The sequence below is a fragment of the Bufo bufo genome, chromosome 4 (genome assembly GCF_905171765.1).
Source record: "Bufo bufo chromosome 4, aBufBuf1.1, whole genome shotgun sequence".
NCBI lineage: Eukaryota > Metazoa > Chordata > Amphibia > Anura > Bufonidae > Bufo > Bufo bufo.
The window spans coordinates 615,006,671-615,034,179 of record NC_053392.1 but is presented as its reverse complement, the minus strand read 5'-3'; the positions used below and the strand labels follow the sequence as shown (position 1 = coordinate 615,034,179).

At 45.7% G+C, this 27,509-nt stretch overlaps 2 protein-coding genes across 2 annotated transcripts in view; both read left to right on the top strand.

Moving 5' to 3' along the window:
* LOC120999669 (zinc finger protein 436-like) overlaps positions 1-27,509 on the top strand; it is a 1,002,518-nt gene that overhangs the window by 6,821 nt on the left and 968,188 nt on the right. The window lies entirely within an intron of this gene.
* On the top strand, positions 266-21,081 carry LOC120999687 (zinc finger protein OZF-like). The gene is made up of 5 exons (XM_040430705.1): positions 266-309; positions 909-1,032; positions 6,441-6,573; positions 6,683-6,798; positions 19,632-21,081. Exons 2-5 carry the CDS (start codon positions 948-950, stop codon positions 20,894-20,896), a joined length of 1,599 nt encoding a protein of 532 aa, XP_040286639.1. The 5' UTR covers positions 266-309; positions 909-947; the 3' UTR covers positions 20,897-21,081.

The window sequence follows — 27,509 nt, the reverse complement described above, 5'->3', positions numbered from 1 at the left end:
GGCCCGCTCACGGACCGAATCTCTCGGAGGGCATACAGTCGTGTGCAAGGGCCCTTATCTCTAGTAATAAAACAGGGAAATGACTGGAAAGGTGAAGGATTCTTAGAATCTCTGTAGTGATCGGCGTCTCCCCATACACAGGATTACACAGTAGTGAAGAAGTCGTCTGGTGAGTGTGTGACACCCCGTGTGTCAGGAGGATGGAGCAGGACCCAGAGCCCCATCACCGAGCCTCCACCTCATTCCCTGATACATGAGCAGAAGATCCTAGAACTTACCACCAGGATCACTGAGCTGCTGAGCGGAGAGGTGAGCGCTGCTGGGAATGCTGGGACATCATACAATAACGCCAAGGGAGGGGTCTGGTAATGACTGTGTCCTTGTGTTGTCAGGTTCCTATAAGGTGTCAGGATGTCGCTGTCTATTTCACCATGGAGGAGTGGGAGTATTTAGAAGGACACAAGGATCTGTACAAGGACAGACGCCACATGGCTACAAGGATATTAGACCTCACCCTGGAGATCATCTCCTTGATAACTGGAGAGGTGAGAGTCTCACATGACGTCACTCTTATCTCTAGTAATAAAACAGGGAAATGACTGGAAAGGTGAAGGATTTTTAGAATCTCTGTAGTGATCGGCGTCTCCCCATACACAGGATTACACAGTAGTGAAGAAGTCGTCTGGTGAGTGTGTTACACCCCGTGTGTCAGGAGGATGGAGCAGGACCCAGAGCCCCATCACCGAGCCTCCACCTCATTCCCTGATACATGAGCAGAAGATCCTAGAACTTACCACCAGGATCACTGAGCTGCTGAGCGGAGAGGTGAGCGCTGCTGGGAATGCTGGGACATTATACAATAACGCCAAGGGAGGGGTCTGGTAATGACTGTGTCCTTGTGTTGTCAGTTTCCTATAAGGTGTCAGGATGTCGCTGTCTATTTCTCCATGGAGGAGTGGGAGTATTTAGAACAACACAAGGATCTGTCCAAGGACGCCATGATGGAGAATCCCCAGTCCCTCACACCACCAGGTAAGAGGAGACCTTCCATGACTGTACAGTCGTGGCCAAAAGTTTTGAGAATTACATAAATATTGGAAATTGGAAAAATTGCTGCTTAAGTTTTTATAATAACAATTTGCATATACTCCAGAATGTTATGAAGAGTGATCAGATGAATTGCATAGTCCTTCCTTGCCATGAAAATTAACTCCCAAAAAAACCTTTCCACTGCATTTCATTGCTGTCATTAAAGGACCTGCTGAGATCATTTCAGTAATCGTCTTGTTAACTCAGGTGAGAATGTTGACGAGCACAAGGCTGGAGATCATTATGTCAGGCTGATTGGGTTAAAATGGCAGACTTGACATGTTAAAAGGAGGGTGATGCTTGAAATCATTGTTCTTCCATTGTTAACCATCGTGACCTGCAAAGAAACGCGTGCAGCCATCATTGCGTTGCATAAAAATGGCTTCACAGGCAAGGATATTGTGGCTACTAAGATTGCACCTCAATCAACAATTTATAGGATCATCAAGAACTTCAAGGAAAGAGGTTCAATTTTTGTTAAGAAGGCTTGTGGGCGTCCAAGAAAGTCCAGCAAGCGCCAGGATCGTCTCCTAAAGAGGATTCAGCTGCGGGATCGGAGTGCCACCAGTGCAGAGCTTGCTCAGGAATGGCAGCAGGCAGGTGTGAGCACATCTGCACGCACAGTGAGGCGAAGACTTTTGGAAGATGGCCTGGTGTCAAGAAGGGCAGCAAAGAAGCCACTTCTCTCCAATAAAAACATCAGGGACAGATTTATCTTCTGCAGAAAGTATGGTGAATGGACTGCTGAGGACTGGGGCAAAGTCATATTCCCGATGAAGCCTCTTTCCAATTGTTTGGGGCATCTGGAAAAAGGCTTGTCCGGAGAAGAAAAGGTGAGCGCTACCATCAGTCCTGTGTCATGCCAACAGTAAAGCATCCTGAGACCATTCATGTGTGGGGTTGCTTCTCATCCAAGGGAGTGGGCTCACTCACAATTTTGGCCAAAAACACAGCCATGAATAAAGAATGGTACCAAAACACCCTCCAACAGCAACTTCTTCCAACAATCCAACAACAGTTTGGTGAAGAACAATGCATTTTCCAGCACGATGGAGCACCGTGCCATAAGGCAAAAGTGATAACTAAGTGGCTCGGGGACCAAAACGTTGACATTTTGGGTCCATGGCCTGGAAACTCCCCAGATCTTAATCCCATTGAGAACTTGTGGTCTATCCTCAAGAGGCGGGTGGACAAACAAAAACCCACTAATTCTGACAAACTCCAAGAAGTGATTATGAAAGAATGGGTTGTATCAGTCAGGAATTGGCCCAGAAGTTGATTGAGAGCATGCCCAGTCGAATTGCAGAGGTCCTGAAAAAGAAGGGCCAACACTGCAAATACTGACTCTTTGCATAAATGTCATAATTGTCGATAAAAGCCTTTGAAACGTATGAAGTGCGTGTAATTATATTTCACTACATCACAAAACAAACTTTGTGAAAACTAATATTTTTGTCATTCTCAAAACTTTTGGCCACGACTGTAGACCTTCTATGACAAGGAACCGCTCGCTCCGTACAGTATTGGACCAAAGTTTTATGTGAATCGACTTCGGATGTTTCATCCAAAGTCGATTCGCTCATTCGTATTCATGATGCTTGGGAGAAAATAATTCAAGAGCACTTTGCATCCCCGTTACCCCTAATGGTAATATATTACGTGTATTTTGTACTAACTAAAACCAAATACTTATACTTTCATACTTTCTAGATTTTCTTTTCTTATTTGATCTTGCCTGAGCTGCTGCTCCATTTTGTTAAGTGCAGTTCAGTAGCCACCAGGACCCAGAGTGAGTGAGGGGGCCATGCCGATTTGAAACGCCCCATTTTTCGCGACCAGTAACTAATATAGCAAATTAATAATCTGCAGCAGCAGCGCTTCACTGAGGCGCTACCTGCTTCAGACAGTAACAGCCGGCCCAGGTCCCGCCCCCGTCAGCGCCACGGTGGAAGGCTGGAACAAGGCGGAAGAGTGCCGAGGAGAGGATTCAGAGCGCCGAGCGGGCACATGACTCAGTCTCTCACTGCATCTCCGCCTCCTCCGGCACAGAAGGAGAAGCCTGCCAGCCACCGATGTGTCCACACATGGCCCCACGCCCCCATCTGTGAGTGTGTCTGTGTGTGACCTAATGCCCGCCCCAGTCTTCTCAGTGCCAGAAGCCAGATTCTTCAGACCGCCGGCTGGGTCTGTGGGGGTGGCAAGAAGTGGCGCAGCAAGCAAGGAGGACCCGCTTCCAGCAGCAGCCAAAGCTCCATAGTAAATTTGAATGAATGTTAATGATGGGCAGCAGGGCAGGGCAGTGGGCTGTGTGTGATAGAGGCACTCCATCAGAGCAGAAGTGGCAGAGGGAGTCACTGAGGCCAGGAGCAGCCATTTTAGTCAGATTGAAGCCACTCTGCAGCTTTTGCTCTAATCTGACTGAGATGGCGGCTGCTGGCCTCAGTCTCTCTGCCACTGCTGCTCTGCTTCTTTTTTCACAGGTGCCCATCCCAGCACACCAAGTGTGTCTGACCATCAAAATGGTGGATTATTAATCGCACACCAAGTGTGTCTGACCATCAAAATGGTGGATTATTAATCGCACACCAAGTGTGTCTGACCATCAAAATGGTGGATTATTAATCGCACACCAAGTGTTTGAATATCAAAATGGTGGATTACTATTGATGCTTCTCTTCTCAAGTGCCTAGCCCAGCACACCAAGTTTTTGAACACCAATCTGGTGTATTATTAATCCCTGTATGAAGAAAAAGTAAATTTTGTCCAGCTTGTACTTGTGGCAATCCAAAGGCTTTTATTCAATAATCAGTAAAATCCAGGTACAGAAAGCAGAGTCTACATGTTTCGGGCACAATGCAATTTCAGCCCTTACTCATGACAATTTCAGATACACTGTGAGTTGTTCTTATAGAGGGGAGGGGAAGGGCTCCTCCACCTGAAGTAATCAGGCTGAGAGTCGACCCCTCCCTACTACAAGTGTGCACATAGGTAAAAACATACCAAAATTTCATTTCATATAGTTCATTAAAACAACACATTCAAAAAAATATAGAGGAAAAAGGCGAGGAAGAGAAAGAAAAGAGAAATAAATGGAGGATGAATTTATAGTTAATACTGTAAAATGAGGTCCAGTCTTTTGTTTAGACCCTGAGGCTGGCGGCTTTCCAAACGGAAAATCCAGTAAGATTCTCTGTTTAAAAGTTTCTGTTTTCTGTCATTACCTCTGATTGGTTTTTTAACTTTTTCAATACCTTGTACTGACATATGAGAGACATCACCACCATGTACCATGGAAAAGTGAAGACTTGCCGCAGATATGTTGCGGTTCGCATGGTGCGGTATGTCTGATATATGTTTTCTGATGCGTGTTTTTATTGCGTTAGTTGTGCATCCTACATATTGCAACCTACACTTTATGCATGTTATACAGTAGATCGCATGTGTGGTATTGCAGTTAAGGAAGGAATTTATTTAAAAAACCTGGCCATTAACAGTAGATTCAAAACTTTGACAAATTTTCATATATTTGCAACAAGTACAAATGGAGTGACCACACTTGTAATTCCCTTTTGTAGACAGCCAAGTGCTCTGGGTTGTACGGGACTTATCATTTTTGAAAAGGGATGGACTCACTGAGCTGGCTATAGTGGGTGCCTTTTTGGCTGCACATTTAATGCCTTTTTGTGCCATTGCTTCCCATTTTTTGTCGCACGCTAGGACTGGAAAGTGCTTTTTCACAATGTTGCAAATTTGGAAATATTCCTTACTGTATTGTGTAACGAAAATATTTTTTCTATCATGATTAGATGTCTCTCTAATGTTTTGACCCTTTGTTTTTACGTTTGTGGTTAACAATAGATTTCTATTCATGTTTAATACGTCTCTATTGCATTTTTCCATCATTTTTTGCGAATATGCTCTATGTGTCAATCTTTTTATAATATTTTGGGCCTCCGCTTTGTAGGTTGACTCATCACTGCAATTTCTTTTGGCCCTGATTAATTCTCCTTTGGGTATGTTCCTGATGGTATGTGTGGGATGGCATGACTGTGCATGCAGTAGTGTGTTGCCTGCTGTTAGTTTCCTATATGTGCTGGTGTATATGGAGGCTGTGGCGGAGTCCCCCCTGAGTCTGAGATCTAGGAACTCGATGTTATTGGTACTGTATTAGACGGTAAATTGGATACCGTTCACACATGCATTCAGATAGTCAGTAAAAGGCGGTATGGCCGCCACATCACCCGACCAAATAAAGATCAGGTCGTCGATGTAACGGCCATACCACCTTATGTGACCCGAAAAAGGGGTTGGTGTCGATGAGGAGAAAGCTTCTCTCCCACCATGCCATAAAGATATTAGCGATGGAGGGAGAGAACTTGGCCCCCATCGACACCCCCGATGTCTGCAGGAAAAACTTTCCATCAAACATAAAATAATTTCGTCTCAAGAGGAAGTCCACCACAGCCACCACATACTCTGATAGCACCGCAGTAAAATTTCCAAAATTTTCCAAAAACCACACTAAAGAGGTATTCACCAGGTCATGGGGAATACTGGGGTAAAGTGCAACTACATCCGCCGTTAATCATGAATATTTTTGGGACCATTCAAGGTCTTGTACTGCTTGTAGGACCGATTTGGTGTCCCTCAAGAAACCTGGAATATTAGGGATCAAGGGCTGCAGTAGTGAGTCAACCCACTGGCAGAGGCGTTCTGAATACGACCCTATGCCCGAGACTATTGGTCTCAAAGGAGGGGGAAAAATAAATTTGTGCACTTTTGGTAGAGCATGTAGGATTGGGATGACTGGAAATGCAACAAAAATATAGTCATGTTCTTTTTGGCTAAGGACACCTAAATTGAATCCATGTAGCAGCAAGGCTTTTAGTTCTTGCTGAAAAGCGGGGAGCAGGTCACTTGATAATATGCCATAGATCCTATCATTATGTAACATCTGGTTAATGAGGGATCTATAGAGTATGATACAGGGATTAATAATCCACCATTTTGATGTTCAAACACTCGGTGTGCTGGGCTGGCCATGTGTGAGGAGAAGGATCAATAATCCACCATTTTGATGTTCAAAGTAACACTTGGTGTGCTGGGCTGGGCACTAGGGATGAGCGAACTTGGGTTATCTAAGAATTCCATAAGTTATGGTACCTGTTAGCCGAATCCATAACGGAATTCTTAGATAACCTGAACCTTATACATCGAACTTGAAACCAGAAGTTCGCTCAACACTACTGGGCACCTGACCGCCATTTCGGTCAGGCCTGGGCCAAAGCTCCAGAGTGGTTCCTCAAATATAAAGATTACTAATCCACCATCATGTTACATTTATTCTGCAGATCCGCTTATTCCACCATCATTACCGCCTGTGAAATCCAGCATCTCGCAGAAGCCAAAAACACAAGGGAGGGCAGTCCTACAAGACAAGGGCAGGCAGTCCGACAAGACGATCACAAGCCATTCATTTCGACGGTAAGAAGTTGTGTCTATGCAAACTGTTTGGTAGGCATGTCGCTGGTGACCGATTCCCTTTAAGGATTTTAACCTGCAGCTAGAATAATATGTAACATTTATTCCACAGATCTCGTTATCACCTCCGAAATACGTCTCACAGAAGCCTACAAGACGAGGGCAGGCAGTCCTGCAAGACAAGGGCAGGCAGTCCTACAAGACCATCACAAGCCATTCATTTAGAAGGTAAGAAGCTGTGTCTTATACATGGAACGCTCTGCTTTTTCTATACTTAAGCGATTGTCTCACTTCAGCAAATGGCATTTATCTTGTAGACAAAGTTAATATACGACACTTACTAATGTATTGTGATTGTCCATATTGTCTCTTTTCCTGGCTTGATTCATTTTTTCCATCACATTATCCACTGCTAGTTTCCATAGGTACGACCACCCTATAATCCAGCAGCGGTGGCCATGCTTGCACACTATCGGAGAAAGTGCCAGCCTCACTGGAGGCAGAGACTATTGTATATTTTCCAAACTGGTTCTATGGAAATTTGACTTAGTTGTCCTGAGCAACCAATCAGATCCCACCTTTCATTTTTCAGATCTCCTTTGGGAAATGAAAGGAGGAATCTGATTGTTTGCTATAAGTAGCCAAGTCACTTTTCCTTTGAACTAGTTTTGATAAATCTTCTTCTGTATAAAAAAATAAATAAATCCATTTAATATATTATTTAAATAACCATTTACCATTTGTTTTAAAAACTTCAATAAAGTTTTGAAGTTTGCAAAGAATTTCATGTTGTGTAGTTATCGTTAAATATTTACTATAAATAGAAATAACTATGGGGCAGAACACAGAATGGGGGGGGGGGGGGGGGCATTGATAAATAGAGGAAGGGGGAATAAGTTTGGGAAACAGCCCCGGGCCTATGATGCACTTAATCCGCCCCTGAGTGGCAGTGGCATATAGAGGTCTGGAGTGGTTGACTTGAAGTGGGGAAAGAAAGAACCTTTGCCATTCATTTACAGAGTTATGTCTGTTTAGTTGGGACCCCTTAAATTTTGAGTCTGGCGGGGAGCAGCCTAATATTCTTGGACTGTGCACATATAAGCTGCGAAACACTGTACATTTTCCAAGCTATATATATAAGTTGCTAAAAGATTATGGCCCCAAAAAGTAGTAGGAAATCTGGTGAACTGTCCTCCCCAAAATGTTGCTCGGGCAGTAGACCAGAAGGGGATCATCAAAGATTGACAAATATTTAAAATCCCCAACAGCTAAAACAAGGACGGCCCCCAAGAACATGCGGGGAGATGTTGTTAAAGGAAATTGCGATCAGCTTGTTGAAGGGGGAGCCCAGGAACTGGGTCGGCCGGGGGTATCCGTTTCTACTAAATCACCAGAAATAAATAACCAAGACGAGCATTTTTTGGGCGAAATTCTCGCACATGTTAAGAGATCTAATGAGGCCCTGGAGAATCTAACCTCACAAATGGGATCGGTCAAAGCAGAAATATCACTTATTAGACATGATCTAAACAAAGTGCGACCCAAACCTCACGATTTGTCAGATCTTAGGTCAGAGGTCGACATTATGAAAAGAGATATTTTGTTCCTAAAAGAGGAAAAGAGAGCCCTAAAAGTAAAACTCACAGATCTAGAGGACAGGTCAAGACCTTGTAATATCAGGATTATAGGGCCTCCAGAGGGAACAGAAGGCAAGGCCCCTGAAGCGTTCCTGCAAACATGGCTGCTTGAAAGCTTGGGGAAGGATCATTTCTCTCCTTTTTTTGGGATTGAATGTACACATCGTTTGTACGCTGGGAAAAGAATGCGTGGGGCTCAACCGTCAGTACTCTTGGCAAAAATTTTAAGTTCCAAAAACAGGGACATGACCCTCAAAAGAGCAAGGGAGAAATCGGACTGTGCCATAACGGTTATAAGATCTCTATTTATCCAGACTATTCTAAGGACACACAGGAAAAAAGACGTAGCTTTGTGGCCGTTAAAAAAAAGATTGGCACAGACCAATATTAAATATACTCTTCATTTTCGCTCTAGACTGCGGGATGTTTAGGAGGACATTATTCATGTTTTTGATACACCAGAGGAGGTCGCTGAATGGATGGACATAAAGGGACTTAAATAGTCCTAGGAGTTTAGACTTTTTGCAGTCCCTTTTATTTACAATGAAGTATGGTGGGAGGTGGGGGGAACCTGGGAACAAGTGAGGGGGTGCGGGGAAGATGAGATGGGGGTGTGTGGATTTAGATGGAACTGGTGGAGCGAGGGGTTTATAATTTATTTATTTTTTTCCTCTTCTTTATTGACCCAGCATGTCGGTTAAGATATTAATGGAGGATGGGGGATAAAGTAGAGAGATGTGCCATTTTCAACCCGATTTATAAACCTCTTCCAGGTATAGTTGGTTTAATGGAAACGCACTTGATTAAGGATACCATTTGTTGTGTCAAAATAAACTGGATGAGCTCCTGTTATCATCCAGTTTATACTAGTTATTCAAGGGGTGTTTCTCTATTGATATGTAGAAGGTTTGATTTCAAGTGCATTTCCATATCTTGTGATGGGGAAGGGAGATACATTATCCTTTATGGGATGCTAAATGGCACAAAATGCATCCTGCTATTTGTGTACATTCCCCCGCCATATTCTTCGCACATACTGGGACAATTGGTAGTATTTATGGAACAGAGGGAAAAGCGTGCAGCCATTATTATTGGTGACTTTAATTGTGTTATGTATATAGAACTGGATAGATTTAGCAGTATGAGGGGGGATGGGGACTATTGTAGGTACACTTCTCCATTGGCAAAATTCTGTAGAGAAATTGGTTTCGTTGATAATTGGAGACATAGAAATGGGGACACCAAGGTCTTTTCCTGTTGTAGTAGAACAGGCGGCTCCATGTCCCGCATTGATATGGCGCGAATTAATCAGGGACACGCAGGAAGTGTGGTTAAAATGAGTTACGAGCCAAGGTCGATCTCTGATCACTCCCCTTTGTTGTTGGAGATCGATCTTGGCTGGAGTAGAAGGTGTGGAGCTTGTCGGAGGATAAATCCACACTGGCTGAGTCTTATTGTAGAACATCCAGCTATCCAGGAGGAGATCTTTGATATATGGAACATTAACAAGGGTTCCACGAAAATGTATTATGTTTGGGATGCCATGAAAGCTGTTATTAGGGGAATCCTAGTGAGGAGGGATTTTGCGTTAAGAGAAAAGGAGCTCAAAGAAGAGGTCAATAGAAAGGAGCAAGTATATTATGGAAACCAGACAGAGGTGAAGAGAGAGGATATGATAAATGCACAACAAAGTTATGGGGATTTTTTTGTATGAAAAATCACAACAGAAGATCTTCTTTTCTGGTTACAAAGCCTTTAGAGAGTCAGATAAGCCTGGTAGGCTGTTATCCACCATTGTTAAGAATCAGGATAGTGCCCCCTCCATACTTGCAATACGGTCATCACAAGGAAATATAGTCCATAGTCAGGAAGAAATTAGGGATGCCTTTTATTGTTATTTTTCAGGTGTATATGTAGAACTGAAAGTAAGGCAGATAGAAGAATTCCTGTACCACATTGAATTCCCAAGGCTATCTGAGGAGCTCTGGATGCATCCATCTCAGTGAGTGAACTACAGAGTGCCCTGAAATCAATTCAAGGTAATACCTCCCCGGGCTCAGACGGGTTACCGTTTGAGGTCTATAGGAGATATCAGGATGTATTATTACCATGCCTGGAGGAGGTTATTTGTGACTCAATCCGGGAGGGGGAATTTCCAAGATCTATGATGGAGGCTATCATTGTGTTAAAAGGGGAAAGATCTGTCAGAGGTCGTGGCATACAGACCAATATCTCTGCTTAATACGGATATTCAAATCATTGCCAATGTATTGTCTATTAGACTCAGGAGAGTTATAGAGTCGATTATTCATCCAGATCAATTTGGATTTATCCCAGGGAAGAGAACTCAGTATAATATAAGGCGGCTTTTATTATGCATCATGCGGAGACTACAGAGTGGCACAATGACCGAGTCTAGAGGTGGCGGCAGCATGAGTAGGCCAAAGAGTTGCACAATGACAGTCTGGAGGTGGCAGCAGTATTAGGAGGCCACAGAGTGGCAAGGTGATAGTGTGGAGATGGCAGCATCAGCAGTATGATAACACAGAGTGGCAAGGTGATAGCGTGGAGAGTGGAGATGGCAGCATCAGGAGGTCACAGAGTTGCAAACTGACATAGTGTGGAGATGGCGGCAGCAGCAGCAGCATGATACCACAGAGTGGCAAGGTGACATAGTGTGAAGAGGGATGGTCTAGTCTGATGCATCAGTGGGTGGAAATCCTGGCTGACCCACGCCTGATTCATCTTGACAAAAGTAAGTCTATGCACATTTTGGTTGGACAGGCAAATTCTTCTTGGGGTAACTATGGCCCCCACCGCACTAAATACCCGCTCTGATACCACACTACTGGCCGGGCAGGACAGCTTTTCCAGGGAAAACTCTGCCAGTTGCAGCAACAAATCAAGTTTGGCTGCCCAGAATTCCAGCGGATCTTCAATGTGGGGTGGCAGGGTGCTGTCCAAGTATGCCACCACCTGCTGGTTTAGGTCCTGCTCCAGGTCTATCTGCTGCTGCTGGTGAGTAGTTTCTTCACTATGCAGGTGAAGAAAGCTGCCCATCATCGACTCTAGACTCAGGCTGCTGCTGATGGAGCTGCTACTGCTCCTGCCACCCCACCCCGACCCCGGCAGCCATGGCAGTGGAATGTGAGTGCAGAGGGCCCCCCAGTCAGACCTGTGAGAGGATGGACGATGGCGCACATAGGCAGCCGCCAACTGACTACATAGGATGTCTCTGTAGTACTTCAGTTTGTCCTCCCTCTCAGTGGGTGTAAAAAAAGCCCCCATTTTGAACCGGTAGCGGGGGTCTAACAAGGTGGAGAGCCAGAAGTCATTCCTCTGCCGAATGGTTACAATTCTGCTGTCACTACGCAAACAAGTCAGCATGCATCGGGCCATTTGTGCAAGTGACTCGGAGTGGATCCCTGCCTCCATCTCCACTGCATACTGCCTAGGTGTGTCTAGGTCCTCCGTCTCGTCGTCTTCATCACCCTCTTGCTCCTCCGGCTGCTCCTGCTCCTCCTCTCCTGTCACCTGAGTAGAAAAAACACTTATTTCATTACATATTGCCTATGCTCTAATGTCCTCCTCCTCCTTCTTCCAGTTCAGTCCGCACAGGGCTCACGTGTCCATGAGATCTAGGCCACGTCTCCAGTCCCCTGACCAGCCAGATTCACCAGCATCTGTTCCAGGACACAAAGCAGTGGAATGACTACGTTCATCCTGTAGTCCTGGCGACTGGACTGACAAATAACATGGCCTCCTCAAAGGGACTGAGCAAAAGGCAGGTGTCACGCATGAGATGCCACTGGCTGACATCGAAGTTACACAGGGGAGTACTCCTATCCGCTTGCATCATCAAGAAATCGTTGATGGCCTTCCTCTGTTCATATAGTCGGTCCAACATATGGAGGGTCGAATTCCAACGGGTGGAAACGTCACATATCAGCCTATGTTGGGTGATGCCGTTCTGCCACTGCAGCTCAAGGAGTGTGTGCTTTGCGGTGTACGAGTGGTTGAAGTGCATGCAAAGTTTCCTGACCATTTTTAGGATGTCTTGTAGATGGGTGGAAGACTTTAGGAATCGCTTGCCAACCAGATTGAATACTTGTGCCATGCAGGGCACATGGCTCAGCCTTCCTAGATGCAGCGCCAACACCATGTTATTCCCGTTTTTGGTCACCATGGTTCCGATTTTCAGTTGTTGCGGAGAAAGCCAGCAGTCGATTTCTTTCTGAAGGACACTGAGCAGTTCTTCCCCTGTTTGACTATGTTCTCCCAGGCAAACCAGGTGCAGAACCGCGTGACACCGCTGTGCCCTGCACATGTGGTATGCTGGAGGGGCACTGTGAATTGTCCCTGCAGTGGAGGCTGAGGACATGGTGGAGGATGAGGAGGCAGAGGCAGACATTGTCGCAGGTCCAATAGCGTGACAACGTAGAGGTGGAAGCGGCGTCACCTGGCCAAGTTTCTGGTGTGGCTTTGCAGGAACCACATACACCCAGTGGGCCGTAAAGGACATGTATTGTCCCTGACCGAAGTGAAAGCTCCACACGTCGGCGCTGCCGTGCACTTTGGCAGACACCAACAGGCTCAAGGACTTGCCCACCTTCTGTTCTACATACGTGTGCAGGGCTGGTACTGCCTTTTGGGAAAATAAATGACGTCTTGGGAATCTAGGCACAAGCCATAATTTCTCTGAAAGGTGCAAAGTCCACCACTTGGAAAGGGAGGGACTGCAGCACCAGCAGCTGGGCCAGGAGCACATTCAGCTTCTGCGTCGTTCAATGCGTGCATACATACTGCTGTCTCTTGGCAATTGCTTCAATGATTGATTGCTGACTAAATGACTGACGAGGAGGAGCAGGAGCATCAGTACCAGCAGACGATGGGACAGACAGACAGCTCCCTACGGCTGAGGTGGTGTAGCCTTGACTGCCTGCAATGGGTTGCGTGCCACTGGGTGATGCAGCGGTTGCTGCGGAAGGCTGGACCACCACATCAGAGCCACGGTTGTCCCAGGCCACTATATGGTGACGCTGCATATGTTGACACAGGGCCGTGGTGCCAACATTTGGCACCCTGGCCACGCTTCACCTTCTGCCCACAGATTCTACATATGGCCATGTTCACCTCCTCCGGCGGCTTGACAAAAAACTGCTACACCGCCGAGTAGCTGATTTTACTTCCAACACTCCGACAGAGTGACTGCTAGTGCCGCTGCTTCCGTGAACCCGTGCACCACTCCTTTCCGGCTAGGTAGGCTGCTGCGTTTGGCTGCTGACCTGCCACTGCTGCCACCCTGCTGACTCCCAGCCGTGCTACCACCTTGCTGGTTCAGCCGCTGCCTCACGGGCAAGCTGCACCCTCTTTTCCTGATGATGATGAAGCCCCTTCTTCATCCGTATCCCAAGTGTGATCGGCTTCATCATCATCGAGTAGTGTCTGCACATCACTGATGTCCTCCTCGAAGGTCTCTGAGTCAGGAGCCTGACCATTTGGAACACCACCTCGAACGCCACTCTCCTCATCCCTACTTGCCCGACTAGTGGAGGAAGCGGCGGATGTTTCCTCGAGATCTTGGCTGGCCTGTAGCTGCTGACTGTCCTCTAGTAGCTTGTCCTCGCTGTATAGGGGAGGTGAGCCCACAGCATATAATACTTCTCTGGCTGAGGGAACAGAAAAGGACAAAGGCAGGTTGAGGACAGGTGAGGGCACAGGGCCTGCTCCCGGGACATTCCAACTAAGGGTTGTGTCTGATGAACCCACCAACTGTTGGCTGGGGGTGTCTGATGTCACTTGGGATGAAGTGGATGACTGAGTTAACCAATCAAGAACTGCTGGGTTGCTGGTCAAGACCCAACCACTAGATGACACCGGGAGCTCAAGCCTCTCGCTGCGACTCCTGCTGCCACGTCCTCTTACTGTGCCTCCTGTGCATGCGCCAGAAACATTTATGCCTCTGCCACTCCTCTGTGCATGGCCTGACAATTCTCTGTCTGGCATACTTTTAGCTGAACTAAATAAATTAAAAGCAAATTAAAACGCCCCTAAATGCCCAGAATATATTTTTCTTTTTGGACTGAAATAGGCCACTAAATGATTTTAGCGGAAATAACTGAAAAAGTTAACTGCGTATATTTTTCTCTTTTTCTCTAGAGATATGACAACAAACGCTTTTAGCGCAGATAACACCAAATGTAAACAGCGTCTATTTTTCTTGTATTGTACTGAACTGACAATAAACGCTTTTATAGCAAATAACACCAAATGAGAACTGCATCTATTTTTATCAGATAGTAGTGAAATATGGCAACAAACGCTTTTAGCGCAAATAACAGCAAATATAAACTTTGTCTATTTTTCTCTAGAAATATGGCAACAAACGCTTTTAGCGCAATTAACAGCAAATGTGAACTGCGTCTATTTTTCTCGTATTGTACTATAATAGGTCACTAAACGCTTTCAACATGTATAGCTGCAGAAGTGAACAGAGTATATATTTCTCTTTTTCCACAGATATAAGCCACTAAAGGCTTTTCCACATAACACTTGCACCCCAATAACTAATTGCTGGAATGACAGAGCTGTATAATGGCTATTCGGATCCCCAAATAATGTTTCCCTGCACTTGTAAATCGCTCTTTTTCACAATGAGGTTTTTCCTATGACTCTCCCGAGCATCTGCACACGTCTCTCCCTGCCTGTGAAATGATTCCTCACTATCCTTTCCCTGCACTAGTAAATAGCTTTTTTTTGCGTTTTTCCACAATTATGTTTTCTTTCACTCTCCCTAGCGCCTGCATACACGTCTTTCCCTGAACAAAGTACGCTGGTGAATGGCAGATTCTAAGATGGCCACCGTATTTATAGGGCTGCGACATCACCAGGCTGGCTGGCTGCTGATTGCCTGCATGCATGGCATTATGGGTCATCCTGCCTTCCAAGAGTTCCTTGCCCGATGTCCTCACACGTGTAGCCATGTCAGGAAAAATTGCGATTCGTTACCACGAAGCGCAAGGAAATTCACATTCGTTCAGAATCAAATTTTTCATGAAATTCGACTTCATCCGCTTCGATTCGCTCATCTCTAGTTATTACCTAGCAGCTCAGCTACAGAAGATAAGAGAGTGGCAGTCTGACCCTGTGATAAAAGATTTGGTAGGTGACTCAGGATATAAAAAAAATTTTGTGTTGCTGGAATCCGGAGAGTTGAAGCAAAGGAGAAGACCTACATGCCGTGTCATGGTGAATCTTTGCATTAGAGTTTGGGATTATACGAGAAAGCTATTAGGGGTCACTGCTGCATTAGATTTTACGCCACTTGGGGGAAATGTTCAACTGAGCGAGTTCTTGAACATATCACAAGACAGGTTCTGGTCTAGCATTCAATCGGGCATTCACTATATTTCACAACTTTTTAGGGATGGGGTTATTTCTACATTTGAAGCAATTTCGCACTTAGAAGGTACTAATTGGTTTAGATATAGACAATTGCACTCTGCTTACAGGTCAGTCTCCATTATTTACAGTGGAAAATAATAGATTTATAGAGATTTTGACTAAGGTACAGGAGGGGAAGAGTAAGTTATCACATATATATAGGGGTTTGATCTATGGCATGGTATGTAGGGAATCATTTCAAAGTTGGGGGAGATGGAGATGTGAGGTTCCCAGATTGGTTCAGTCAGATTGGGACAGGATTTATTGCAACATGAGTAGATGTTCAGTGACTACTAATCACACTGTAATACAGTTCCATTTAGTACACCGGTTATTTTTATCTTCTGCTCGACTCAAGGATGCATGGGGGGCCTAACTAGGGTTGCCCCAGGGGGGGACCACTAGTTCTCTGACTTCATGCATCTATGCTGGTCTTGCAGATATGTTCTGATTTTTTTTGGCAGGATGTATACGGGGCTGTCAAAAATAGGACTGGGGTACAATTGCCTTTTAATACCCAAGTTGCCATATTAGGGGACATAGAGAAAGATCTAGGATCAGTTTATAAGTTTAAACTAATCTCTATGGTTCTCATGTTGGCTACAGTGATTATAGCACGTGGGTGGATGGCTAGAGCTGTCCTGATAGAAATAACTGGCTCAGTTTGGTTGATAAAGTGAAGGCATATAAAAGGATTAGACATATTTCCCAAAATAAGCTACAGGTATGGTCCAAATTGTGGTCCATATGGTAAAAGGTTGTAGCTATTATTTTTTTATTTCTTCTTTACCGCGCTCAACCAGGGGGATTGTGATTGTGGGGTTTGTACCTATGAATTTCTCTTTGGCAGCAGTCCTGTGATAGGGTTCACATTGAGAAACTAGATGTTTGATGTATTTGATAGGGCTGTCATTTCTTGAAATTATGAAAAAAGTATTAAAGTAAAAAAAAAGAAAGGGAAATGTGTTTTGCAATTTAGCATGTATAAGAGTAGTTCTAGTTAATGTCCAGAAATGACATAGGCCCCATGAAAGTGCAGTAGGTGGTCACACAAGCATTAGCTAATATTAGCAGTGGACCCTCTCAGCCACAATCCGATTGGCACTGGTAAAGGTAAGTGAAAACCTGGTGTTCATTCATTAATTATGTTCCCCAAAGTGTGAAAAGTTTGTTAAGCATATGGGTGACATAGAGCATATGTTAGGGCCATACAGTGGGCGTACACTCAGGTTGTGTGCACATGTTAATGCCGAATTTGCTTCCATTCATGATATCTATCCTATACACTCTGGGGGAGCTTGTGTTGTCTGTTGACATTGGGATGTATTACTGTATGGTCAGGATAGAAACACCTTTTGCTAGCTCTACAAGGGATTAAATTCTGGGAACTTTGCAGACTAAGAACTCCTAAAAACATTATACAAGTAAGGCCTCATGCACACGACCGTTGTGTGCATCCGTGGCCGTTGTGCCGTTTTCCGTTTTTTTTCGCGGACCCATTGACTTTCAATGGGTCCGTGGAAAAATCGGAAAATGCACCGTTTTGCAGCCGAGACCGTGATCCGTGTATCCTGTCCGTCAAAAAAATATGACCTGTCCTATTTTTTTGATGGACAACGGTTCACGGACCCATTCAAGTCAATGGGTCCGTGAAAGAACACGGATGCACACAAGATTGGCATCCGTGTCCGTGATCCGTGGCCATAGGTTACTTTCATACAGACGGATCCAAAGATCCGTCTGCATAAAAGCTTTTTCAGAGCTGAGTTTTCACTTCGTGAAAACTCAGATCCGACAGTATATATATACAGAGGCGTTCCCATGGTGATGGGGACGCTTCAGGTTAGAATATACTAAAAGAACTGTGTACATTAAAGCCCCCTGCTGCCTGGCAGGTGCTGCCAGGCAGCAGGGGGCAAGCCCCCCCTGTAGTTAACTCTTTGTTGTCCAGTGCGGCCGGCCCCCCCTCCCTGCCCTGTAGTTAACTCATTGGTGGCCAGTGGGCCCCCCTCCCTCCCCTGTAGTTAACTCTTTGTTGTCCAGTGCGGCCGGCCCCCCCTCCCTCCCCTGTAGTTAACTCGTTGGTGGCCAGTGGGCCCCCCTCCCTCCCCTGTAGTTAACTCTTTGTTGTCCAGTGCGGCTGGCCCCCCCTCCCTCCCCTGTAGTTAACTCTTTGTTGTCCAGTGCGGCCAGCCCCCCCTCCCTCCCCTGTAGTTAATTCGTTGGTGGCCAGTGGGCCCTCTCCCCTCCCTCCCCCTCCTAAATAAAATTGGTGGCAGTGGAGAGTACCGATCGGAGTCCCAGTTTAATCGCTGGGGCTCCGATCGGTAACCATGACAACCAGGACGCTACTGCAGTCCCGGTTGCCATGGTTACTTAGCAATTTTTAGAAGCATTATACTTACCTGCGAGCTGCGATGTCTGTGTCCGGCCGGGAGCTCCTCCTACTGGTAAGTGACAGGTCATTAAGCAATGCGCCGCACAGACCTGTCACTTACCAGTAGGAGGAGCTCCCGGCCGGACACAGACATCGCATGGTCTGGCATAGGTGTGGCTCACGGCCTGGCCTCATTCCCATTGTGCTACCACAGTATTTATGCTGGGCCTTTGTGTGGAGGCTTGGCTGTGTGCTGAATTATATCACCCCCAGACCATGTTCACACCATAGTTAGAGTAGCGGCTAGGACCCTTTGCCATGCTGAGTGACCGTGACGTGGTGCATTGATGGGCTCCGATATCTTCCTGACTGGAACATATTGGCGAAAGTCTCAGCTTTTAATACCTGCATGTATGACTTCCCAGTATAGTCAGTAGCATTTCTGTTTGGTGCATTTCCTCTCTGTGTTTCATATCGCAGCTCGCAGGTAAGTATAATGCTTCTACAAATTGCTAAGTAACCATGGCAACCGGAACTGCAGTAGCGTCCTGGTTGCCATGGTTACCGATCGGAGCCCCAGCGATTAAACTGGGACTCCGATCGGTACTCTCCGCTGCCACCAATGATAGGGGGGAGATTTTAATTAGGAGGGGGAGGGAGGGGGGAGCTCCCACTGGCCACCAACGAGTTAACTACAGGGGAGGGAGGGGGGGCCGGCCGCACTGGACAACAAAGAGTTAACTACAGGGGAGAGGGGGGGGGGCCCACTGGCCACCAACGAGTTAACTACAGGGGAGGGAGGTGGGCCGGCCGCACTGGACAACAAAGAGTTAACTACAGGGGGGAGGGGGGGCCGGCCGCACTGGCCACCAATGAGTTAAAAACAGGGGGGGGGGGTCTGCCCCCTGCTGCCTGACAGCAGCTGCCAGGCAGCAGGGGGCAGTCATGTACACAGTTCTTTTAGTATATTCTAACCTGAAGCGTCCCCATCACCATGGGAACGCCTCTGTGTTAGAATATACTGTCGGATTTGAGTTTCACGATCTAACTCATATCCGACAGTATATTCTAACATAGAGGCGTTCCCATGGTGATGGGGACGCTTCAAGTTAAAATATACCATCGGATTGGAGAAAACTCTGATCCGATGGTATAAAAGGGACTCCTGACTTTACATTGAAAGTCAATGGGGGACGGATCCGTTTGCAATTGCACCATATTGTGTCAACGTCAAACGGATCCGTCCCCATTGACTTGCATTGTAATTCAGGACGGATCCGTTTGGCTCCGCATGGCCAGGCGGACACCAAAACGACTTTTTTTTCATGTCCGTGGATCCTCCAAAAATCAAGGAAGACCCACGGACGAAAAAACGGTCACGGATCACGGACCAACGGAACCCCGTTTTTGCGGACCGTAAAAAAAAACGGTCGTGTGCATGAGGCCTAAATGTGATTCTCTTGCTAAATTATACATTATCCTGCGTTATTACATTTTCGATTTACTTTGTTTCCTGATCCTGACTTACTATTGTTTTAGTAAACCTTAAATGATTAATACAAAATCATTTGCTTTGGGAAAATAAGATTTTTTTTTTTTTCTAGGTGAAGACGGGTTGAGCAGCTCCCATGGATACTTCAATTTAACTTCCTACCATGAAGTAGAAGATAATACCACACAAGCTAATTCAATAACTCCTAATGTACCCTCAGTCTTTCAAAGCGAAGATCTTTCCACCGACACCACTCGTCACAAGAAAATTTTATGTAATCAATTACTGATTGGCAAAACAAGAACTAAACAGAAATGTGGGAAACATTTAAAAAAAAAATCTAATCTTTCTTTGCATAAGAGAAATCATCGCAAATCATTTTCATGCTCTGAATGTGGGAAATCTTTTTCCAGGAAATTTATTCTAGTTGGACATCAGAGAACTCACACAGGAGAGAAGCCTTATTCATGTTCAGATTGCGGAAAATCTTTTACCACAAAATTCATTCTAGTTGGACATCAGAGGACTCACACAGGAGAGGAGCTGCATTCATGTTCAGAATGTGGGAAACGTTTTAGTGTGAAATCGCACCTTTATAGACATCAGAGAACTCACACTGGGGAGAAGCCATTTCCATGTCCTGAATGTGGGAAGTGTTTTAGTGCGAAATCAAATCTTGTGGACCATCTAAGAATCCACTTAGGGGAGAAGCCATTTTCATGTTCAGAATGTGGGAAATGTTTTACCCGTCAATCAAATTTTATTCGGCATCAGAGAACTCACACAGGGGAGAAGCCATTTTCATGTTCAGAATGTGGGAAGAGTTTTAGTACAAAATCATATCTTGGTACACATCAGAGAACTCACACAGGTGAGAAGCCATTTTCATGTTCAGAATGTGGGAAGAGTTTTAGTACAAAATCATATCTTGTTACACATGAGAAAACTCACACAGGTGAGAAGCCATTTATGTGTCCTGAATGTGGGAAGTGTTTTCATGCGAAATCAATGCTTGTAGAACATCAGAGAAGTCACACGGGGGCGAAGCCATTTATGTGTCCTGAATGTGGGAAGTGTTGCAGTGGGAAATCGCAACTTGTTGCACATCAGCGAATTCACACAGGGGAGAAGCCCTTTTTATGCTCAGAATGCGGTAAATGTTTTAATCAGAAATCACATCTTGCTTCACATCAGAGAAGTCACACAGGGGAGAAGCCGTTTGTGTGTTTTGAATGTTGGAAGTATTTTGGTCTGAAGGCATTGCTTATAAAACATCTAAGATCTCACACAGGAGAGAAGCCATTTTTATGTCCAAAATGTGGGAAGTCTTTTAGTCAGAAATCAACTCTTTCTAGACATGAGAGAACTCACTCATAGGAGAAGCCATTTAAAATTTTAGATAGTAGGAAATGTGGAGCTTCATTGTAGGACCTGCAGCCTTCTGATTATTAACTTAATGTGGTTTTACAAGACTTTAATACCGATGACCTAGTCTCAGGATAGGTTATCAGTACCTGAACAATGGAGATTTAACAGCTGGAACGCCCACTGATGATCTGTTGGAGAAGGCATCAGCGCTCACAGTAGCACCACAGCGCTCACATTCATCGGTCACTGAGGTCACGTGCCTGCTCCGCCTACTTCATTCATAAAGTAGGCGGAGCAGGCACGTGACCTCCGTGAGTTACGGCCGCCCGGCCTGCCTGCTAGCTGCTAGTGCCTACTACAGGAGCGTGACATGTACCGGTAAGCACATGGGGAGCAGGGGGAGCGCATCATTATTCAGTTTAGATCTGATGATTAACACTACGTATAATACAGTACATACTGAGGGGCGGGGCCAGAGTACAGTGCCTGCACTGCCCCGCCGCTCTCCCTGCCTACTACAGTCCGTCCTCACTAATACATCGCAGTCTGCGATGCTACAACATCGCAGACTGCGATGTAAATTGCCAGCATTTGCCCCATAAGATGCAGGGGCACTTTTCCCCCACTTTTGGGGGGAAAAAAGTGCATCTTATGGGGCGAAAAATACGGTAATATATATATATATATCATTATAGTATTCAGTGTAGCTGAACCTTAATTTTGTTCTTTTTGAATTCTGTATGAACTTTATCATCTTTTCGAGTGGTCCTCAACCTTTTTTGCACCAAGGACCAGTTTCATGCAAGACAATTTTCCCGTGGGGGAGGAGGGGCGGGGCTTATGGCGTGCTAGTCGGCGCAGACTGATTCACGCGCATAACAAAACACAAGGTGCATATTAAAATATATAACACTATATAACGACTATATAAACTGACTAGGGTCTCTGCTGCACTGGTCCCTGCCGCACTGTACCGTATTTTTAGCCCTATAAGATGCACCTAGGTTTTAGAGGAGAAAAATAAGAAAAAAATATTTTCCATTACACCTCAGGTTAGACACGCAATCAGACCCCCAATGTTAATCAGACCTCTGCTGACAGCCCTAATCAGACCTCAGATCAGACCCCCAATGCCTCAGACCAACCCACCAACCTTTAGCCATCTATCAGCCCCCATGTCAGCCAGCCATCAGCCCACCATGTCAGCCATAAGCCCTCATGTCAGCCAGCCATCAACCCCCCATGTCAGCCATTAGCCCCCCATGTCACCCCCCAGCCCTTATGTCAGCCATATGTCAGCTATCAGCCATATTTCAGCCATCAGCCCTTTATGTCAGCCATCACCCCCCATGTCAGCCATCAGCCCCCCATGTTCAAAAGACAAAATGTAGAAGAGAAGAAAAATATAATATAAAAGATATATATATATATATATATATATATATATATATATATATATATATATAATGGCTTTCTGGATGGATAAAGACTCTATAGAGGAAAGAGGCCTAAACTGTATTTTATTACACAGCATCGCCTGACCTAGTACAATAGCAAAGCCACAGCGCTTCAGCCATATTTAACTCATCTCATAGCACTTTCTGTTCCATTTTAATTGAAAGATATTTCCACTCTTCATATTATTCTTAATTCTTATTTTCGACTATTAATGTGAGTTTTAGCAAACCCTCGCTTTTTATACCTACAATTCCCCCCCCCTTTGAGTACAAATTGTACATGTATATACTTTTTTGTTATGATTTATGTTTCTTGTAGACTTGATAAAGGGGTCATGTGCACCCCGAAACACGTTCTCTCAATAAACCTGTACTTTCCAAATCCGGTTGTGATTTGCGCCTCACGTCCACGAGCTCGCCAGACCACAAAAGTCGTGACGGGCATCGTCATTATTTCTAGTATTCCACCAAGTGGCGACTTGGCCCTCGCCCTAGGTTCTTCTGGACACGGCAGCTCCAACCTGATACCTAAGTTCATCCAGCGGACCTTCATCACAGTTGCACCTAATTCGGTGCACCCTGAATAGGTGAGCATCACATTCACCTTAATTTGAAGGACGCTGTTTCATCTTTACTCATTTACCCTATGAGCGCCTCTCTCATCCTGTGGCCACATATTTGCTGTATCAGCCCCCCATGTCAGCCATCAGCCCCCCATGTCAGCCCCCAGCCCTTATGTCAGACATATGTCAGCCCCCAGCCCTCATGTCAGCCATCAGCCCTTATGTCAGCCACCAGCGCAAATAAAAAAAAAAAACACTTACCTCTCCTGCTCCTGGACGCCACCGCTCCTCACCATCGCGATCCTCTTCATCCTGCTGTTGGCTGTGTATCGCAGTGCACAGTGCGCCCTCACTCTGTACACAGCCCTGCGCAACGGATAGCCGAGCCGAGGACCAGGAAGCAGTAAGTACAGATCCTTCACCGCTTCCTGGTACTCCTGTACTAATAAAGCGCTTCCATAATGGAAGCGCTTCATTAGTACCGCATTAAAGACGGCCCTGATTGCCGCTGCCCGGCAAACAATCTTCCAGGACCCGGTCCTGGGCCGTGGCCCGGCGGTTGTGGACCGCTGATCTATTCCACTGTTCCATAACAACTTGGCCTTAGAACACATTCTGAAGGCCATCTCAGTGCTTCAGATGGCAACCAAAATTTGTTGTCTTGTCGCCATTTGTGCCTAGACCCTCCTCTGCAGTGGCATGCTAAGGGGGGGGGGGGGGGGGGGGCGGTGCTACACTCCAGAAGCAATGAGCACTTCCATCAATACAAATGTAAACGCTCATTGCTGCAGCGCAGGGAGCTGCGTCCTGTCACTCACCACTCAGCTCCCCGCGCTCCTCCCCTTTCCCAGGCTGGCGGCGCTCTGGATGGTGAAGCAGGAAGACTTCTCCCTGCTTCACCATTCAGCCTGCAGACACAGATCGCGCTGCCGGCCTGTGTGGGCAGAGCCTGCAGCCCAGAAATCTGCATAAGCTCCGCCCACACAGTGCTACAGAGCGATCTGTGTCTGCAGGGTAGAGAGAACTGTGAGCTTCAGGAACGGGACAAGGTGAGTAGGTACTGTGTTTTTTTATTTTATTTTGTTAACACAGAGGACGCACAATGAGTATTTCTACGCTGGAGGGGTAACAATGGGCATTGCTAATATGAAGGGGGCATAATGGGCATTTCTACTATGGAGGGGGCACAATGGGCATTTCTACTATGGAGGGGGCACAATGGGTATTGATAATGTAAAGGAGCACAATGGGCATTTCTATTCTGGAGGGGGCACAATGGGGATTGCTAATGTGAAGGGGGCACAATGGGCATTTCTATTATAGAGGGGGCACAGTGCACAGAGGGCATTACTACTATGAAGGGGGCACAGACGGCATTATTACTGTTAAGGGGGCACAATGGGCATTACTAGCACAGAGGGCATTACTACTAGTGTTTCTAAACGCAAATATTTATCGCGACTATCGGCACTTAGAGAATTCGAAGATCTAGAAAATAGTGCTATATCTTCATAATTGCGAATATTTTAGATTTTTTTTATCAGCACCCATGTGATCCCTCAATGCTTCTTGCTTATGGGCCAATGAGAAGGCTGCAATATCTTTGTTTGAGCTTAGCAACATCCCTAGCAACCAATAGGAAAGTTGCCTACCCCTTACTATATAGGAATCTCCCTAGCAGCCATTTTCTGCTGTTTTTTGCAGTTCTGAGAGAGAGAGAGAGCAGTGTCATTGCTGTGCTCTGTGCTTTGCTGAGTCATTACATTAGATAGCTAGTTAGCTGATATATATACAGTCGTGGCCAAAAGTTTTGAGAATTACATAAATATTGGAAATTGGAAAAGTTGCTGCTTAAGTTTTTATAATAGCAATTTGCATATACTCCAGAATGTTATGAAGAGTGATCAGATGAATTGCATAGTCCTTCTTTGCCATGAAAATTAACTTAATCCCAAAAAAAAACTTCCACTGCATTTCATTGCTGTCATTAAAGGACCTGCTGAGATCATTTCAGTAATCGTCTTGTTAACTCAGGTGAGAATGTTGACGAGCACAAGGCTGGAGATCATTATGTCAGGCTGATTGGGTTAAAATGGCAGACTTGACATGTTAAAAGGAGGGTGATGCTTGAAATCATTGTTCTTCCATTGTTAACCATGGTGACCTGCAAAGAAACGCGTGCAGCCATCATTGCGTTGCATAAAAATGGCTTCACAGGCAAGGATATTGTGGCTACTAAGATTGCACCTCAATCAACAATTTATAGGAACTTCAAGAAAAGAGGTTAAATTCTTGTTAAAAAGGCTTCAGGGCGTCCAAGAAAGTCCAGCAAGCTCCACGATCGTCTCCTAAAGAGGATTTAGCTGCGGGATCGGAGTGCCACCAGTGCAGACCTTGCTCAGGAATAGCAGAAGGCAGGTGTGAGTGCATCTGCACGCACAGTGAGGCGAAGACTTTTGGAAGATGGCCTGGTGTCAAGAAGGGCAGCAAAGAAGCCACTTCTCTCCAAAAAAAACCATCAGGGACAGATTGATCTTCTGCAGAAAGTATGGTGAATGGACTGCTGAGGACTGGGGCAAAGTCATATTCTCAGATGAAGCCTCTTTCCGATTGTTTGGGGCATCTGGAAAAAGGCTTGTCTGGAGAAGAAAAGGTGAGCGCTACCATCAGTCCTGTGTCATGCCAACAGTAAAGCATCCTGAGACCATTCATGTGTGGGGTTGCTTCTCATCCAAGGGAGTGGGCTCACTCACAATTTTGGCCAAAAACACAGCCATGAATAAAGAATGGCACCAAAACACCCTCCAACAGCAACTTCTTCCAACAATCCAACAACAGTTTGGTGAAGAACAATGCATTTTCCAGCACGATGGAGCACCGTGCCATAAGGCAAAAGTGATAGCTAAGTGGCTCGGGGACCAAAACGTTGACATTTTGGGTCCATGGCCTGGAAACTCCCCAGATCTTAATCCCATTGAGAACTTGTGGTCAATCCTCAAGAGGCGGGTGGACAAACAAAAACCCACTAATTCTGACAAACTCCAAGAAGTGATTATGAAAGAATGGGTTGCTATCAGTCAGGAATTGGCCCAGAAGGTGATTGAGAGCATGCCCAGTCGAATTGCAGAGGTCCTGAAAAAGAAGGGCCAACACTGCAAATACTGACTCTGCATAAATGTCATGTAATTGTCGATAAAAGCCTTTGAAACGTATGAAGTGCGTGTAATTATATTTCACTACATCACAGAAACAACTGAAACAAAGATCTAAAAGCAGTTTAGCAGCAAACTTTGTGAAAACTAATATTTGTGTCATTCTCAAAACTTTTGGCCACGACTGTACGGTGACAGTAAAGGCATCTTATCTTAGTTTTACTTATTTCTTTTTCATCTCTGCTGTATATCGGAGGAGGGTGCGCTAACTTATCTGCAGATTTTATATCACAGGGACTTCAGGACCTTTGATGATGTCATGGTCATGTGATCAGTCACATGAGGGGAGGAGTAAAGCAGTGGAGGTTTTTCACTGTGTAGCACTTCCTGTCATGTGACCAGTGTGACGTCATCGCAGGTCCTGCAGCCACAGGAGGTGAGATCTGCAGGTCAGTTATTGGTCGGTTCTGGGTTTATTAGAACAGTAGATGAAATATTCACAGCCTGGGAATCGGCTTTTGCCTTTTGTTGCGGGAAGGATATCGATTTGGTCTTGGCGAGTCTCCGCACCGCTCTACATTTTTTGTATTTTTCTTTTTGGACTTTTGCGTCTCCATAGTCGACTCAGATGTATTTTGTGTCCCTCTACAATCTATAGAGGCAGCACTTTCAGGAGCCGAGTCCGAGGCGTCTGCATCTGTCCATCTGAAACTCCCTTTAGAGCTGCAGTTTTTAATCGAGGGGGAGATCAGAAAAGGTAATTACTAAATAGAGAATCTTTTTGGATCTTCCAATTGGGGAGCTTGTCACGGAACCATGAACCAGACGTACAACAAGAGATAAATGAAAATAAGAAGGCTTTATTGAAAATAAAGCTGTAAAGCAAAAGTCCAAACGGATGGTGAAACCGAGCAGAGTCTTTGCGAAGCCAGGGGTCAGGAACCAGAAGGGTAGTCAGACGAAGCCAGGATCAGGAACCAGCAGGGTAGTCAGAGGAAGCCAGGATCAGGAACCAGCAGGGTAGTCAGACGAAGCCAGGATCAGGAACCAGCAGGGTAGTCAGACGAAGCCAGGATCAGGAACCAGAAGCAGCAGCAGTCTTAGAAGCATGTGAACACAAGAGGACCAAGCAAGGAACTGAAGCCACAGACCTCCTATATATATGAGCTAGGCATCCAGCTCCTCCCAGGGGAAGGAGGAGCCGCAGGGTGGAAGGCTACAAGAAACCCAGAAACCAAGATGGCCGCCAGCACATGTCAAACGAAGGAGAGCAGCAAGCAGGTAAGACCATGACAGTACCTCCCCCTCAAGGGCCCCTCCTCCGCGGAGCACAAAACGGTTTCTGAGGGAAGCGTGCGTGGAAGGCTCGGAGCAAGGCAGGAGCATGGACATCTGCGGAGGGAACCCAGGAACGCTCCTCTGGACCATAACCACGCCAATGGACCAAAAA

Coding starts and splice junctions, on each gene's coding strand:
- LOC120999687 (XM_040430705.1), top strand. CDS start 948: ATGGAGGAGTGGGAGTATTTAGAACAACACAAGGATCTGTCCAAGGAC. Junction 6,574..6,682: donor ACAAGCCATTCATTTCGACG/GTAAGAAGTTGT, acceptor TTTATTCCACAG/ATCTCGTTATCACCTCCGAA. Junction 6,799..19,631: donor ACAAGCCATTCATTTAGAAG/GTAAGAAGCTGT, acceptor TTTTTTTTCTAG/GTGAAGACGGGTTGAGCAGC.